Source organism: Diorhabda sublineata, chromosome 5 (assembly GCF_026230105.1).
Source record: "Diorhabda sublineata isolate icDioSubl1.1 chromosome 5, icDioSubl1.1, whole genome shotgun sequence".
Lineage (NCBI taxonomy): Eukaryota > Metazoa > Arthropoda > Insecta > Coleoptera > Chrysomelidae > Diorhabda > Diorhabda sublineata.
This window is the reverse complement of record NC_079478.1, coordinates 12390918-12410585: the sequence shown is the minus strand read 5'-3', so window position 1 is coordinate 12410585 and position 19668 is coordinate 12390918. Positions and strand designations below refer to the sequence as shown.

At 32.6% G+C, this 19668-nt stretch overlaps 1 protein-coding gene across 1 annotated transcript in view; it reads left to right on the top strand.

Annotated features, from left to right (window-relative positions):
- LOC130444139 (teneurin-m) overlaps nucleotides 1–19668 on the top strand; it is a 794904-nt gene that overhangs the window by 374679 nt on the left and 400557 nt on the right. The window contains exon 3 of the mRNA XM_056779175.1: nucleotides 1996–2211. Coding sequence (XP_056635153.1) covers nucleotides 1996–2211 — 216 coding nt within the window. The remainder of the gene's footprint in view (nucleotides 1–1995; nucleotides 2212–19668) is intronic.

Below are 19668 nucleotides of genomic sequence, written 5' to 3'. Positions count from 1 at the left end.
AATCTGAGCTACCGTGAAACTCCGGAAAAAACTTTGTGTAAGAGCCACACAAATAAATCTTTGGTTCCATGCGACAAACACCCCGTATAAGTTAATTTGTTGGAAAATATTTAATAATGTAGCGAAGCTGATATTTCCAGCTTCGGAAATTATTCTTGTTGAGGGCTTTTGATAACCTAGTAATAACGAAATTTCTACTATAAAAAGCTATAACCTATAATATGATGAAGCGCGATTAAATTTCTGGTCGAAATGAGCACTGATGATAACAGACAAACTAAATATTACAGAAGAGTTAACTGTAGCTGTCATTATAGGGTCCAAAACAAAAAATGCTTGTATGAGCCAATCGAAAGTGGAAACGATTCTATCCTGTTTCTATTACTGCCGCGAAGTGATCCGTGTAGAGTTCCTTCCATCTAAATATACTGTTAATCAAGAATAACGCGAAGTACTTGATATACTTCCCAAAAAGGTCAAAAGAGCATCCTGCCACTGCGCGGTGAATTTGATCCAATTTTTGGCATCATAAAGTTCTCAGTATCTTCATAGCTACTCTATTCGTAGGATTTATTGCCATAAGGCTTCTTCTAATGGTTTAAATTACAAATAAATTCTACATTTATCAATTCTTTATAGTTATTCGAAATTCTTGTAGATACATCCGGAAATCTGCACAATATGATGTTAGTTATTAAGAAGAATAAGTTAGATACTGATAAAGTCATGCTGAAAAATGGCATTTCATAAAGTAGCCTAAAAGGTCTTCTGATCTCATCCCTCTAAATAATTTGATAATTTGGAAAATAAAATCGAAACACGCAAAATGAATTTCATATAATAATTTATTTTTGGTATAAAACCAAGATTATTTCCCTTTTCAATCCCTCTATTCTTCACCCTCATCTCTTCTAATTATGATAGTATACTCTTATTTGACCTGATAAGGCCATCCACCGTAACCAATAATAGCTAGTTAGGCTGTAGTTTAATTCACTTCCCAATGCAAAAGATTCCAGTCGAACAAATGGCTTTGATACAGCTTAATTTTTAACCATGCCACTGTGAACCCACCTCGATCACCTGTGGTATCGAATAGAACGCACAGACAACACAGTACTAGATTGAAGTTAACCTCTATAAAATGTTTTGCCGCTACTTGGTTGTTTGCGAAGAGAGCAATTGAACGATACATTTTTAGCGGGTTTTAATTTCCTCCACATAATAGTGATACGCCCATAATACTTCCGCCTGATAAATTGAGGCATCATTGGGCTTACTAGGAAACGTATTCCTTGATATACTACTATTGCTCTTGTCCCTAGACCTTTCGTCGTCTTTGAGCACTTTCAACTCCACGATTATATTCATTAAGTCCGAAATATGCGTCCGGCTGCAGTGAGAACACTCAATTAACTTCTATTTTTCATTCAATATGAATGAAAGAGATGTATTCAAATTATATATAGAAATTAATCCCTTTCTTATTTTAGGAGAAAATTTTCACAACGGATTCAAATTATTTAAAATAAAGAGTGCTGATAAGTGGGCCAACTGCTTTTTTCCGCTATTGATTCGGGAGAACTAAAATTCTTTTTGTCTACCCATATAATCAGCCAATATAGTAGCTTGCGAATTATAGCTCTGGCCGAGCATGAAAATTTATTAAAAGAGAAACGTTTTAACTTAATTTAAATTTTATCCTAAATTTGTTTTGTTTCTAATTGCTTTATTACTTTTCAAAATATCACAGATATCGCTAATTGTTGTTTCATCTATTTACATGCAATTTAATCCGATGCTCGTATACGCTTACATAAAAAACTGCCCTCGATCTGGAATCCTTTTGTTAAGAATGAATAATATTTATTTTGGCTAGAATTTTCTGAGCATACTTGCGTGAATTATGCATATACTGAAAACAAATTAATATGCAAAGTAAGGGTTTTCCAAGAATTAGAATTTCAAGTAATGTAACATACTTTACTGTTTCAGGAAAAGGGCGTTTGTACCCGGCGTATAGTCTGAGTGGTTCAGAAGGTGAAGACTCACCTCGTAGATACAATTCCTCACACAATACTTACCAACATCCTCTTTATCAACAACCAGCTGGTTTGAGTGACACTCCTACGTCAGAGAACGCTTCGGACGCAACCTTGACTGATTCAGAGTTGGCGTTAGCGAGGGATTCAACTCTTCTCGTTCATAACGGTTAGTAACTGTTTCAAATATAATATGTTGAAATTCAGTTCAACCATAATAAATATATCAAAAGTTCTCATTTTTAAAATGCATGATGTTTTTGTGTAAATTTTGATAAACTAGATACCTAAATAGGAAAAGTTACAACTTACGTCCGCAAGTTAATGTGCAGTGCAATATGTTTTGATTACAAGCATGCACAAATGCAGCTGAGCTAATCGTTTCCTTTAAGATCTCGTAATTGTGGGTTTTGGTTACCATACCAAATTTAATCTTCTTGTGACCTAGTGATTTTTTTCACTATATTTCGTAATACTATTATTTTTTTATTGTGGCCTAAGATGCATAAAATATCCTGCAGTAAAACAGTAGCAAATGAAAAAGTATTAGTTGCAGTTGGTGGCAGCTATGAAGTGAACACAACAGCCTTTAATAATGTTGTTTGCTCTACTGTACACAGAAACTACAGGGACAAACTAAATTATTACTTTGAGGAAAGTGAAAGTTAAGAGATTCTGGAAGTCATGCATTTGTGTTTTTCAAAGTGATTTACAAAGAAGAAATATCTTGTAAGATGTACAGTTAAGTCGGGGATCTTCTTCATCGTTAGTTTAGTATCGGCTATATTTAGTTTTGTCAATAGTACTTAATTGGACCGCTTGGTATTGTATTCCAGTTCTGTACCCTGGGCATCTAAGCTATATTTTAAGAACCGTTGGTGATATTCATACTGTACACACTGTTCACAGTTCAACTACACCAACGCTCACAATTGCACTATCTGATGCACGTTTCGATAATCAACCGATTTTGCCACTTTTTCTTCGCACTATCACTTTCGGCTGCTTTTCCACCTATTGTTTGTTTTTACATTACTCTGAATTCGATGCCCTTTGCAAAGTTATTGGATGAAACATGAGAATTTTGGAAGCAGTTTTTAACAATAAATGGGAATTTTCCTATTTTTTATAAAAAGAGTTTAGAATTGCGTCAAATGTTGCGGCGGGAAAGAATAATTAGTTTACTGACTCTAACAAATTATTTTGATTCAGTCACGTTCGGGCAATTGAGACTTAGTCACCTTAACGTACCTGACAAAATTATAAAATCATAACTATTGGGTTCGGTCAACTATAAATCGGCAAATGACATGTAATTTATTCTTCGAATACCAATGAATCAATAATAACTTTATTGACAGTAATGTTACTTATTTTATGTGATAATGTTTCTGTAATATTAATTATATTTCCATAGAATTGTGATGCATCATATTATTAATCATTCTTTGGCAGTTTTTCTTTGTTCATAGTCGAAAGATCGGTTTTTAAAGCTATAGAATTCGTCAGAAGCTTCATAAATCGTTTTATCAAATCATTCGTACTAGAATATATAGTACATTTCACCGACGGCCACTCGTATCAAATACAAATTTGAGTAACGTGAGCAGAAAATTTTGAAACATGATAAAGTTGGAATTCTCAGAACCGTTGGTGATATTCATATTGGACACACTGTTTACACTACCACTAAACCAACACTCACAATTACACTATCTAACGTAAAGTAAGACAGTTTACCTTCAGTCTCTGAAGATGTTAACTTGGTTAACGAAACTCGCGTCAGACAGTGTAATTGATAGTGTTGGTGTAGTAGTGGTGTTCAATTGGAACATGTTTATTTGCGTGCGTCGATAGAGTTTATGAAAAGTAGAATTCTAGAACTATCGATGGCGAATGGCTGTAAACCATTTTCAACTCCTTCTTTTGTTGCTTTTCAGACTATATGTCTAAAAAAGTAGCGAGTGCCCAAGACACACATAAAGTATACAAACGGTGAATCATGGAAATTATATTTGAATCCAATTGATACGAAGTACACTTGATTAGAGGTTTTGTTTGATCTACATAAATAATTTCATTGATGTAGAACTGATTGATGATGAACTTTGTACATTGAATATCACAAAATAAGGAAACTAACCACTCATCAAATCACTCAATCACACCAAAGATTCAAATCATAGCCAAAAAATTGTTAATTAATAACTAAAGAATAAAAATCTAATCAAAGGTGTACATCTTTCGATTTTCAGATGGCCACCATGGCCATAATACTCAGTACCGTAAATTAGTATAAGTACAGGAAACTTATATAGAAAATGAAAATCACAACAAGAATCAAACGCGCACTGTATGCAAACATTTTTAGTACAGGGAGAATGGGATTTTGTATAAACTGTAAAAACTAGAAAATCATAGAAAACAGAACGTATACGGAAAAGAAGGCTAACTGATCGAATAAAAACTCGAGCACAAACAAGAAAATATAGTGATTTTAAAAAACGTCAAAAAAGAAAATGTCGTTAAATTAGGAGGAAATTGTGCTTTGTGGACAGTACAGTAAAGAGTTGTTGGAAAGGCATCAAAAGAACAACATACTTCTAACCGTTCAAAAATTGTTATGAGAATACCGAAATGTATAGTATTATTCCATACAAATGAAATTTGATGTAAGCATCGAAAAAAGGAATTACCTACTAACGGATATGACTAAGTATAAGAGACACATTGGTAATAAACAGCAAGATAAGCTCAAGTTATTAATTAACAGGCAGTAAATAGAAGGCAGATACACAAATAAGAAGAGCTATGAAATAGTGGATACATTGAGTAAAATGATAAAGAACAAAGTTAAAAATATAGACAATAGACAATAGAAATAGTGGAAGCAAATACCAGAAAAAGAAAATTATTTGAACATCCATTTGTTTTGAAACATGTTTTCTCAATCAAAATTCTTTTTCACAGCTTTTATTTTTGAGATAATATTCGTTTGTTGTTTTCAAATGCACTTTTCTATAATAGAGTTCAGAATATTTGGTAAAATGTAGAAATATCCTTAATAAATTGGGAAAATCAAGAACGAAACGTTCAGTTTTTGTTCAAAAACATCAAAATTTGAGAAATTTCAAGAAAGTAGAAATAGAAAGTATAATTTATATTATTTTCAGAAACTTTCAAATCTGCAGTTTATTGCAATATAATTTTATTCAATTTCTAAATGGAATATAATAAAATCTGTAGTAACTATACATTTTCGTAAAAATTTTAGAATTAAAGATTACGACCATTAGATTGAGATGTTTTGAATAGAATTACTATCATTGAAGGAGCTGAAGACAGGAGTGGTCGCACTCCCTTAAACACTATTCTGATTTATTTTAGTTTTCGGAGTAGCTTACGCTTCTATCCAAACCGCCAGATACTTTTTTATAATGGTTGATAATTAAGAAAGAAGGCGGTTTGTTTTCACTTCTCCCATAAATTATTTTGCATTTGAATATTGCCGATAATTTTGTGAAATCGTTGTTGATAAATTTATTAGTAGATATAACTTTTATTTGTTACGTTTAGAGTCTCATCATTTCGATAACAGAAACTAAACAAATACGTACCCAAAACTCTTATCCTCAAATGACCCTAACTGCTATCATGTCAAGAAAAAAGATTTAACTGTTAACCGACTGCGACGGACTCTTTTTTACTACGCTTACCAAATTTATGACTCGGACGATGAAGTTCCGGAGTTTCCCGTTGATTTAATGCAACCCTGAATTATAGTTAGTGCGATTTTTTTCTCTTACTTGATAAATTAACTCATTTTCTTTTATCGAATCACGAGTAAATGTCTTCCATTAGAGTCAAATATTTCCGTGAATACTATTTGTTTTTCCCAAAACGAAATGACTTCTCTTTTGCATTCTAAGTTCATATATAATTCTCTAAAAAAGTTTTTAAAATATTATATTATTTCATACATTTTTCTTCATTAGTTATATTCTTACTTTCCTACAACATATTTGATAACATGATCTCTTCCAACGTAATCTCTTCCAAATTTATACACGGCAATTATTCCAGGCATTGTAGCAATTCTGGAAGTCTTATTGGAACTTCTGAGAACACTCTAGCCACAATAAATTGATTCTGATACAAATTGCGTAACTCTCAATGCGTAGTTGCGGGTTCTATTGCCGTGATGCAGCATTCGATTATTCGCGATGTTTGGTGAACTCTGTTGGTTTTTCTAAATCCTTCGCGATAGGATATTTGATCCCCAGCCTGTTTAGGTGGAACCATTTCGTTATGGACCAACTCGCGACGGAAAAAGCAGATGAGTATCGTTTCCATGTTTGCTGTCGTCATTTCAGCTCCTTTGTTTTTCGATCATTTAGTAGTAATGGGTGATTGTGGAGCTTCGGTTTGGAGTCGTACTGAAAAAGGATCTCTTTCTGCGATTGATATTTGGTGTTGTTTTTGCTCTCATGCACATCTTTCCGAAACCATTTCACACTGAACTTTATTATCATATAATATTGACTGATAATTTGCTTAACGGTGTGGCGGTTGATATTTAGTTCGTCTAATTTTCGATCCGATGACATTGGCGAATTCGTCACTTTCAAGACCACTCTCGAAGGTTTTATGCACACTTGTGGACGGTTCATAAAATCATAATTAAATATTTTAAATGTCTTAATACCCAAGTTCTTGTAATGCTGCTTAAATATGATATCATCGTGTATAAATTTCATATATTGTTCGAACTATACTTAGCAAAATGATGAACTCGTGGTTAAATCACAAAATGTGAAGAAATAGAATGAATTCAGATATAAACATTCTGGATCGACTTGCATTTCAATAACACGTTCAATAGATTCTCATTGTTTGATAATTTTCAATAGTCGTGTTCGACAATGGATGTGATATTTTATGGAGAAAATACAGGCTATAGGAGCTTGCAGTCCTTATTACGAAATCATTGCGCCCCCCGGAGATTCAACGAATAGAGATGTATCTGTTCTCAGATTGGTGTTTATTGAATTCATGTCGACTTCAAATTGTATTCAAATGCTGAGAGAAACTGTTCTATTGAATCAGCGATTATGACGACTCAGATACGTGAGTAGGTTTTTCGTATTGGAAGAGTACATACATACATACATACATAAAAAAAATTTAATAGTTGGTTTACAAGTAAAATAACTTGGAAAATAGAACAGGTGTCTAAAATATGGAATTGAGATTTTGGAGAATAGTTTCGAGAAGTTTCAATGCTAAATATAATGATATCTACTTATTCCTCCATCCATTCAAAAGCGAGCATACCTTTTCAAAATGAGATACCCTATATATTTCCTTCATATTTAATAATATTTCGTTTTTCAATTATCAATCAATTATATGACATAATATATGACGAAATTTATCTCGAAAACTTCATAATTAATATTCTTTATTTGAATGACTAGTGAATGAATTATTTGTTTGGTTGTGAGTTTATGAAAATTACCTAGTATTTGGACAGGAATTATTGAAGATCATCTGTATGATAAATAAAACTGATTATTTTTGTTGAATCATTCCGTCAATATTTTATTTTTTCAATTGATTGATATGTTTCCTCACATTTTACTAAAATTTTTCCATTAAAAACAAATATTATTATAATTATGTTTCACAATGATATTCAGTTAGAATAATTTTAAACTTCAACATCTGTGCAAGTTTTGATTCGACCTTCAAATGAAATTGTTACAATTCTAAGTATTTGTACTTTATAAGATTCCTTGATTTGATTTGTTGGCTTTTGTTAGACACGATTTTCTATATAGCCGCACATGAAAAAATTAATTTATGATAGTCGTACTGATTCCGCTATCCATGTATGTTCTTTTATAACCTACCCACCAAATTATCATTTGTAAATGTGAATGAAAACCGTATGATGAACTTGAGCATTATCGTGTGAAATAAGTATGTTCCTTTTAACACCGACTTTTTTTTTATTTCAATCAGTGACAGTTTTTATATTTCAATTAAATCTACGAGTTCTGACTATTAGATAACGAGACTACGCACCTAAAGCGCACCCTAGACGGGTGGGGTAAAAAACGAGTAGTGCGTTGGATATCTAGATATCTTCTCTATACACATCCCAAAACAGGAACAACGTATCAATATCAAATTTCTTGTTAAATTGAAAACAACTCCGATTGAGTACTGAAAATTGTTGCAAGAGGCTTATTGGGACAATTTTTTATCTCGTGCGCGTGTTTTTGAATGGTGAAAGCGCTTTAGTGAGGGCCGAAAGATGACCAGCGCTCAGGTCGTCCTGTGACTGTTTCAATTCCGGAAACCAAACTCAACCAAATTGTGCGTGTTGATCGTGGATCGAGCATCCGGATGATTGCCGATGCTGTAAACGCCGAGAAAAATTTTACACGAGTAATTACACACGACACAAGTCTGTGCGAAGCTAATGCCAAAAAATCTGACTCCTGACCAAAAGCTCTTGCGTCAACGGGTCTGCTCAGATTTCCTTGAAAGGTTAGAAAAAGATCTGCTTCGATCGATGAACAAAAACGTATGGAAAGGTGTGTGACGATAGGAGGGGAGTATATTGAGAGGGAGCGTTCGAATGTAAGATAATCATTATATTATAACCTTTTTTCTGTAACTTTAGTTAGCGTTTAGTTCTAACGGCCTTATTCTCAAACATTTTTAGGATATCAATGTTAGAGCTATTTAAAGTACCCTAAAGTTGAATCACATATGTTCATATGAGTTATAAATTTATCTTATAAAAGAGCACTTCATCCAATATTTAATCGTCAGTTTCTCTGATTTTTATACCTAGTTTTTTCCTCTTTGTGAAGATATACTTTCGCCATGCTAATCACCTACCTAGGTACATACCTAAATATTTTTTCTCATTATAACTCAATGTTGTTTGGTGTCATTAGTGGGTATGTGTCTTTACGTGAAGTAAATGTTTCTGACTTGACTTATATACGTTAGACTTAAATTTCCAATAGATCATCCAAATTTGGATTTTCGTCAAGCTCTCTTGTAAATTATTCGATGCAGTTTAAGGATTTGAATATCTTGCAAGAATTGTTGTGCAGCCTACAAATGTTGCTATTTCTGTTTTATTAATGGTTCGTAGATCAGAAGCTTAAATTAGATAATGTATAGAACTAAGATACTTCCTTGTGGTACCACCCTTGAGTTAACTGCTTGTAATCCCATATGTGCATCTTAAAATTTGAGAAAGAAATGTCCATCCTCAAAATATTATTCTAATAATAGGTGAAAGTGATATTGAGGGATAATATTAAATGATGATGAATCATTCACTTAAACCTTAGAAGAATGAATCCTTATTGCAACGACTCCGAACATACATTCATAGACTGCCTATTTTGAATATGAATTGTAATAATGACGAATTGAGTAAGAAATAATAGTGAATTTTTTTTGGTTTACCGTTCTATTTTTGTGATAAGTAGTGTTTTTATGTATGCAATTTGAGGGAATGATAGATTTAGCTATAGTTAATATATCACAAAATCAAAAGGACAAGCCAAATGAACTTTTTTCATAATATATTAAGCAGAACTATTTTAGAAAATTGAGAAAAGCAAAAATTTATATTCCTAGATCGCACCAAATCGATAATTTCTAAAATTCGTCACTTTACTGAACAAAATGAATAATTCACTAGAAATTCATACACAGAATATTTAGCGTCATAAGTAAATATCTTATCTATATAATTTGATGAAATTTCTTGTTGTGAGAATGAGAAGAAATATAACGTATGCTATGAGTATATCGCTCCCAATATTTGCTGCCGAACATTTCTTTAGATCATTATCTACTCTGTCACATAATAGAACACACTGCAAATTCTGTCGAGAATGCATATTTAGGTTCATAAATTTTGGTTCAATTTAGAGAGAAAATATGGAGTGATCGTTAGGGCCCTTTCACACCAAACGAATCAGAATCACTCCGAATCAAGTTTAATCTGATTGACCAAAATTCGGCTTCGAGTGCTCCGTTTAAATGTGAAGGCACTCTTTTCCCGCCTTCAGACTGGACGAATCTGGTTCAATCAGGTTTGATTCGTGGTCGCACTTGATTCAACCTGTCAGATTCCTCGTCTGGTCAGTCTTGAATCAACAACCATACGAGATGGACGAGGAGTTATTAATTTTAAAAGTTAAAGAAAATAGTGCGATTTATGACGCCAGTGATAAAAATCACAGCAACAGAAATCTCATATCTCACACTTTTCTTGTTTTCTGGTTCCGTCGTTGCCTCCTACGAAACACTATTGCATTTAAAACAACTGCGTCCATGATGATAGTTCAAAAGCAACTAATAGAGGGAAAACAAAAAGAAGATGAAAATATTTTTATAGTTTCAGGTTGATTCAGCTGGTGTGAAAGAGTGGAGATGACGAATCAGATTCAACTTGATTCGGAGTGATCGAGATTGATTCAGATTCGTTTGGTGTGGAAGGGGTCTTAGATGTCAGCAAATTTCGAAGTATTTGAATCAATATTTCAATTATAAACACAGCAGACACTACAAATAATTGAAAATGCACTATTGAAATTTGACTTAATTTTTATGAAAAGGTTTCATTGCGGCTTCAGCGTTGTTATAGAACCATGACGTATTAAATGATTGAAAATTATACAAGAGATTCAATAATTATTGAAATTAATGAATACATCGTGAAAGAAGATTATCTTGTTGCGTGATAAGTTTAACTTAATAACAAAATGGAGACATAAACTATATGCTATGTTCAACATCACCTTTTCCCATAACAACTCTATACAGTTCAAACTAGAGATCCTAATAAAATTAAGTTGAACGAAAACGCTATCCGTTTTAAAAATATACTGTTTTTGCACACATATCTTTTTATAAACTTATATACCTACCTCATCTCATCCACTTTTCCGGCAATCTTGCTTTCATGACAAAAATAAATGCTGGGACAATGTTTACTCGTTATCATAAAAAGTTACCACCTAGGCAATTTTCCCTTCAACCATAACAGTTTTTACGTGGCTGAAAGATGAAAGCTGATAATAGCTACCGGGTAACCATTACTTTGGTCAACTCATCACATTCTCGACATTACTCTTCTGAATGGTGTCGTCATTACTTAAACGTAAAGTTGTCTAATCGATCAAGAATTTTATATATATATATATATATATATATATGGCGAAGTTTCATATAGATATAAAATAGGAAATAATAGAAAAATGTATTTATTTCATAAACATAAATTTGGAAAATTACATTATATCTTTGATTTTTATGAAATAAGAGAATCAAGTCATGTACAGTGTTTTTTGTTCCCTATTTCTTATTTCTTAGAAATCTACTGCTAATTTTTATCATATAATACGTATTGATTCCGTTGACAAACAATATTTTTAGACGACGTCTTCTGCATGTTGTGTTTTACATGTTCCATGTAGTGAAAGTGACAGTACTGCAAAACACTTTCGGGACGCTCTGGAGTAGACAACTTTAACTTCCTTAAATGTGACTTTAGCCACTTCAATGATGAAAGTTGACAGTTTCACTTAAATGATTTTGCGTAACCTTAAATTTTTCATCAGCGATGAAGAGTTACTCGAATCCACGCCACCTGATCTCACCGAAGAAAATAATGCGGCCTTTCTTAATTCGTTGCCGGATAAATCTCGTGCAAGGTACGAAAAACAGTACGAGCTCTTTATGAAGTGGTGTCACCAGAAAAAGGCGAAAAACCCAACGGAAAACGTAGTCCTCGCTTATTTTTCACAAAAGCAGCAGACGATGCCGAACATGTGCGAACGTTACTCTTACTTAAGCAGATTAGATCGCTGCTACTAAGTGTTATTTGTAGAGCTCCTTTATAATACCAACCTCAATTGAAAACGCAGCCTCTTGTGAAATCAGATTATTTTCTAAATACAAATAAAGATAAAGTAAATCTACGAGATTCAAGGAAAAAATTCTATAAGTGATTTAATGTATAGAAAATGGGTCAGACCGTTGAATGAAGGTCGTGATCAAATGTACTATGTCGGAAATATTGCTCACGTTTTATGGCACGCAATGAAGACGTGATGATTTTCTTTCACGGATAGTCGCGGGGGATAAAACTTGGGCTTCTTACAACACCCCAGGAACTAATCGGCAATCAATGGAATGGAAGTCCACTTCGTTCCAAAGATAAATAAGCAAATCATGTCGAATCGAAAACTCATATGCATCATTTCTTGATACATAAATGACATCCTTTTCATAATATGAATTTTAGTTTCAGACCTATAGCCATCGATATATTTTACTAATCTAAGAGCTTGTTTGGTATGAAAGAAAAATTAGTATGTTGCGCCATAGACATTGCGCATGATCTGAAGCAATTATTGTAGCAGACTGACAAGATGAAACGGTTTCGAATTCATTGGTTCTTGTAAAACATAATAGTTGAATAAGATTCAGCGTAAGTGTTGTCTTATATAAAAATTCTTTGTATTTTTTCATCACACTCGTATTTTATTCAATTATAAGAATCGTCCATTGAATATGTTCAATTATACGTTCGACTAACTGATGTTTTACAAATTAATATTGAGCAACAACAGTCGACCCTTCTGGTAAATAGAGTCATAAATACTATTTGATGGGTTTATACTCTATTTAGTTCTTTCAGGTTTACGAAAGCGTAACCTAAATAGAGAAAACAGGTGGCAACAATGGAAGTGCTCGGCCTTTTCTTATGCACATCTACGGCTTCATAATATTAAGGAAAATCGCGTAGCAGGACATTTCGGAATAAAAAATAGTGGATACATTCCCGTTGAAATGTGAATGGGTAATTTTCTTTGTAGCTGGAAGGACGACTTATAGCTTTCTTAAAACACTCTTTTCTCCATTCGCTTGTAGAATGTTCAGGACCAGATTGGCTTAATCATTCCTGTCGTAATAAGGATAGAAAAATATTCCAATTAGATATTAGCTTAGCAGTATTTTATTAATATTTCCTTAGTATTTTCCTTGTTATCATGATATGTTTTCTTAATATTAATTAATTCTATACGAAATATACATTATCTTCAGGAATTATTAATTTGTTTGAGGCTTTTTTAAAAATTGTATGAGTATGAGTGAAATATTTGGTATTCGAATGTTTAGTAATTCATAAGATAGTTTTCACGTTAAATTTCAGAGATGAGCTAACAATTAAATTACGATTCCTTGAACTTGAATAAAACTGAACACGATATATTATCCTTTGTTTGTCCTTCATTACGTGTACGTAACCTTATATTGCCATCTGATACCGATTACTTTCAGTTATACATAGTGAGCTTTATTTATTGTCCAAAAACTGCTTTGAATTCATGTTTGATGTACCCATGGAATACATTTATGAAGGAATCTACAAAACTCTTTCAACGTAGCGATATCATTCACATCTGATATTGGTTGCAACTGAACAGCTTATCGTTGTACACAAATCAAAAATTACAAATTGATAAAAAATCTTTGTGTGAAATTCTTTTGATCTAATACCTTACTTTCAAAATATAAATGGGCCCTACTGATATAAAAACTTCTCTTACACTAGACATTCAATTATAGTATCAGATTATTTTGTTCATGTATCTCTTAAAAATATTTTATCATGGTTGATATGCAAGAAAATAACAGAAGGACCAGTATTCTTAAGACAAAAAAATACGGAAGAGGATATTTAGACTGCATCAGCATTTATGTCACATAAGCTATTTTAATTTCTAAGCATTCCTAACAATCAGCTACTAAAATATATTATTTCGAGTTCCTTTATATTATTTCTTTATTTGTAACAAGTGGTATGATAGTCATCAACTAACATTCCCGAATAAAGATAAATGTCAAATCTGCATTGAGGTTTGTGATAAAAATAGTTACAGAATAACAGATAAATGGATTTTCTCCTCAAGAAAACTTAATAGTATGTTGTTTCTATTTTCTTCCGAAATAATTTTCCGCTGATGTTGGTGTAGATTTTCTAGTCGTCAACACCAACACTTTGGTGTTCAGCTGCTCACTTAGAAAAGTATAGTATGACATGAGATGCTTTCATATCTGAGTGAACACAAAGTAACTTTTCTTCTGTGGCCAAAGATATCTTTAGAACCCAGAAGTATCAACTAGATTACTTGCCACGTAATTGGGCATCAATCAGCATACCTAACATTAGCTGTAGCCGTTGATCGCCAAGCGCATGTTCCCTTTACTCAAGCCATACTGAATCCCCAACCACGAGGAAGAAAGAGGGACAAGTAGATTTCGTATATACGTGAATGAGTATAATTATCACTTCTTGAACACCCAAAATCCGCATACATAGCACGAAAAAATATTACACCCGTTCAAATCTAGTGTATAATGTGGTCTTCAGGCCTTATTATCATGAAAAGCCCACGGGCCAAGCAACTACAGCTCAATTTGGCATTGCTCAATCCCTTGCTGTACCAAAATAGTTTGTTTAAACGCTTCTAGATTTCTTTCATCAGAGCCGTTTTGTCATCAACCTGGCGGCGGTGAATATGTCGATCATTTTCTCTACTTGATGAAAGCTGAAATCTAGAAGAAAGTTCTCGATTTATCAAACAATTGTATTAAAGAACATTGGCCGACAATTTTTGCCCTACCCATTCCAAATATATATTGCATCAGCATACTAAGTACGTGTGACTCTTTTTATATTTAAATATATATTCGTCCGGTTCTGTGTTCTCAAAATACTTCTTTTCCTTTTTGCCGGAAGGTCGCTAGGTTCTAAGCGAAATTGAAAAATAAATTTTCTTTTTCGGTGACATTTAATGATCCTCGGAGCATAACCTTCCAATTGTACGACAAATCATTAGTACGTGATATAAACTTTAGAAGTAAATTATTATCAAAAGTGACATTTCAGTGATTAAATAATCAGAATTATGATACTGATTAATGATTCTTCTCGATTATCTCTTAGAAAACCACATAAAAATTTCTGTTATTCCAATTTTAAAAGAAAAAATTACTCGAATACTATTTGAAGCTTCATTTATTTGTAATAAGCTGAAGAGAAAATACCACAATATCTTCAAAATTATTCAAATATTGAGAATTTTGAAATGTACTATTTTCTAGGTCACATTATATTCTATCTTTCCAGTATTTGCAAAATGGAAATCGTAAACAGAGGTAGATATACTAAAATATATTGAATGGGAAATAACCATTGCTTTGAGAAAAATTTAAATTCGTTTCCAATGGAAAAGATATTCAGAATTATTCACAGTTCATCCAACTTATGATGCCAAACTAAAAGGAATGACACGAATCTCGCAATTCAGATCAGACTATCTTTGATCATAAATCATGGTGGATACAGATCGAAAGACTGCGCGTTAATCGAACACTGGAAGTTTGTGTAATTTATTAGCAGTTAATTTTAAGGAGTGTTCGATTTTACGAGTCTGCTGAATTCTCGACCATATTTACGACCTCTCGGGATAAACACGCCCTATTACAGGTCGAATTATTTGCACTCTTCTTGCCCTCCCGATCTTTGGGTACATTCGTTTATTTAACACTCCAGTGCTCTCACGAAATTTATTTGAATGCATTCACTACAGAAGAGAAAAATAAATATTCTTCTTTTTTCCATTTATAACTGATTTTTGACATATGAAGATTTGTGAAAATGCAATGTTAACTGCCGCGACACCAACACTCCCGACTGCACTGTCCAACACGCGTTTCATTAACCAAATTACCGTCTTCAGAGACCGAAGCTCTTTAGTTAACCTCTGCTGCATCTCGACTGACCCAATTAATATTAAAGAACAAGGATTATGTTTGTAGGAAATAGTTTGTCTCATAACACGTTATTTATCTTTGAAATTATTTGATTGTTGACTTTCCTCTTCAGTAGAAATTTCTTTATTAATTTAGTTACTAGACAATTCCTCTCGATTCCCAATGGGCATTTGTAATTACCACTAAATATAAAGGGAAAAATAATAGTAGGATGGTGGATATAATATAATTGTTGAATAATCTACCCGATATTTGATTGATTATTCTGGTAAATAGAATTATTTACCACGAACTCTCTGACTGCACTTGTAATTTTATGTCAAAGCAGAACAATTGATGACGGATATAAAGCTTTTTTCAAAATATTCGATGAGTCAGTTTTATATAACAAGAAATGCAACATCATTACTGATAGTACTTTCCCTTTTCCTCGTGTATTTCCTTAATAATGTCGGTTATTTGGAAGGGAGTGACGATAAATTCCATCAAGCATTTATTCAGAAGGGATTCGTTTAGAAGAACAAAATGAGTTTCTGGTTCATTATAAAACACAATTTTCAGGTGCATCTATTGAATTCTGTTTAATGATACGCATCGCACATCGAAAACTTTTCCCACAATCATTTGTTGATTCATGAGAGTTATATTCAAATTAGGAAAAATTATTTTCGTAATTAATTCACTCGGAATATATACAATCAACCAAAAATGTATAACCTCATTTTCAAAATGGATTTATGAAACCTGATAAAATAATAATAATTCACAATTATAATCAAACTAAAGAAATATTGATTGAGAAAAGAGAAATCTTCCTCTGGTTCTTATAATCATCTCATTTACATTATTAACATATATTTTATATTGTACAAACTACCTATAAAGTTAGCTCTAGTGTGCATTTCAACATTTCAACTATGTTAATCAAAAAATCTATTAACGCTAAATACCAGGATTCTTCTTTTTATTATTGTACCTTGTTAGGTACCCCTGACTTTGGCAATCCCAATGGCGAGCTGATCCCTGTTTTCAGCTACGTTACATAAACTTATTTATATACCACAAATAGAATCCTCCAAACATCTAAAACATAAAGAAACAAAACAAATAGACCTTCCTTGGTATTATTTAAAAAAAGCAATGTAAATAAACCGCTTGCTTTAAAAACGGATATGGAAAAAAAACGTCAAACTGATTCCGCGGTTTATTAAAAGTACTTCAAAGGAGCCGCGTGCACCTTTGCCGAATTTTAGAACATCAATACATTTAGGCAGGGCCGCCTTTAGGGCGGAGACACGTTCGTAACACTATAACGGGTCAAACAATCTCGTTCAATCGAGTAACTTATTCATATCACTAATAAAGGATGACAAGAAGTAATATAGAACAACCTTAATCAGATACTCTTGGAATAATCTTAAATATACCAAGTTCCAAAAGAGTAGATGCAAACTCTGGAAAAGAATAATATAAATTTCGAAATTTATCTTAGGTAATATTGATTGATTTGTGTTTACAACTAAACGGAATTGGGGTAAAGATAATTTTCAAAAGAATAGTTAATGGCCCTGTTGTATACATAATAAAGTACATCATAAATGATAAGTTTTCCATCAAGTTTCCCAAATTACTATCTCGGTCTTATTAATGGCTATAACAAAGTAAATACAATGCAGAAGAGAGTGAAACTCATTATAGTAATGAAACGATTCTCTCCCAGATGATTCAAAGAGAGATTCCTATTAAGGCTGTAACGACGTAGTCGAGAGTTTCACTTCTTTCTCTCAACTCATAAGCTATTTATTCTTTTTTCGAATTAAAGTTTCCGAGAGGTTTTTACCGGAGCTTTTCTTATTCCTATATAAAGCGTCAGAAAAACGTAATTGCGTTTAGATTAAGCTGTTGAAATAACTAGATTTTCCTGTATTTCATTTCTATTTTTTTTTGTTTTCGAAAGATTTTTGTATATTTTCCTCCAATATCGCTTGAAAGGTTATTGACATCTTAATTAACTAGTACAATGTAATTACCATACAATTTTTCACTTTCGAGTTTACAGTATCGAAGAACTGACAATAAGTTTAGATTAAAGAAATTTGGAGTTATTTGACGATCCGATCTACGAGGTGTAATAAAGAAATACGGTGAATGAATAAATGAAAATAGCATCTATTCCATATATTGTGTCTCAAATCCTCATCCTAGGACAAGTAGTTTGGATTCGTTCTGGCTTGTCAGTATGTTAGTGTAGCCAATTATGATAATGATAAATCGGGAGATCTGTAAGTGATTCGACACATTAACAGATAACTATAATGGACCCTGGTTTCTCATACCATGAATCGCAAATAGATTTTACGAGCCCCACTTAAAGCAACCAAATGCAGATACCTTGGCTCAAATTTCTCATCGCCACTGTGCAAATTGTAAGGCTTGCTTTTGGCACTCACCGATGATGTGGTCTACAATTTCTTCTTTTTCTATGCATAAATGGCATTTTGGATCGTGTCCAAAGTAAGTACTTCACGCAGGGTAGTAGAAGAACTTCATTTTTCACTCACGACTCTCTTATTATTGACTTAACAATTTTCAGTTTATAGTTTTTTGAGATTATTGTCGATTATTATGTAGTAAATCAAGACGAAATATCTGAAAAAAGAACTATTCAATAATTTCAGTAATTTCATGATCAGTGAGACTAGAAAGTTTTTCATTGCAAATATTTCAGCTATTACACTTTATCTATTTGTATAAAGAAAAATGAATAAAATCGTAGTGATGAAATTTCAGTTCCGTTCCAAGCAATAATTTTTTACATTTATAAATTTATTGTTCCGCTTAACACACAAATTTTATTGTTAGTTACAGATGTTCCTTGAGATGTAACCTTATTTTACTAGGGTCCTATCGACCATATCCATCCCCGTTCTGATTGAAAGACCCTTTTTTGATTCGATTTAAAAAAAGTAGAGGATAGTCTACTGCATACTCTGCAAATTCCAATTCGTTCAAAGAGATAATCATCGTGAATGGCTCCCACAATCAAAGTAAAAGAACGAAAAGTGTCTCATGCAAAGCTTTCTATCCCTCATATGCTTTCATCTTTTTATCCACTTTTTGCTTCAGCCAGCTGTTGTGCTGGTGCTATCAAATAAACGGGATTTATTTCAATGGCTGTGAAACTAAATAAAACTTTACAAAAAGTTTTTTAAAAAATTATTATTCTGTGTGATAAATTCAAGAGTCAATCGTCAAAATTATTAGATAACTATGTATTTGAAACGGAATAATTATTGAATTGATTTTTGTCTTTGTTACTAGGATTTTTATTATAACTATCCTATTCCTTATAAGAGATATCTCTTATAAATATCATAATATGTTTTTTTTCTTCGAGTTAGTGGATTGATAATAAGGGTGAAGTTGTGCAGAAAAAATTCTAACATGCCATTCGGCCTGTTACAATGGTTTTCAATACTTCGTTGTTCACTTAATGTGGCCCAGTAGTCACTTCTGTTTTATTATAACGTTCAAAGTTTTGAATAAATTAATTTGTTGTGGACTTCCTTGTTCGAGTTGATTTTAAAGTGCTAATGGTGTCCGGTTGAAACCTCGATTGCAGCTTAACTCCAACCTGACGGCTGTAGAACTGTGGAAATAAAATAAGAAAGAAACGGTAATACAAATGAAAATTATTAAAAAGAGAATGAGGAGGTAGAACGAATCTCAATAAGAAAGAGCT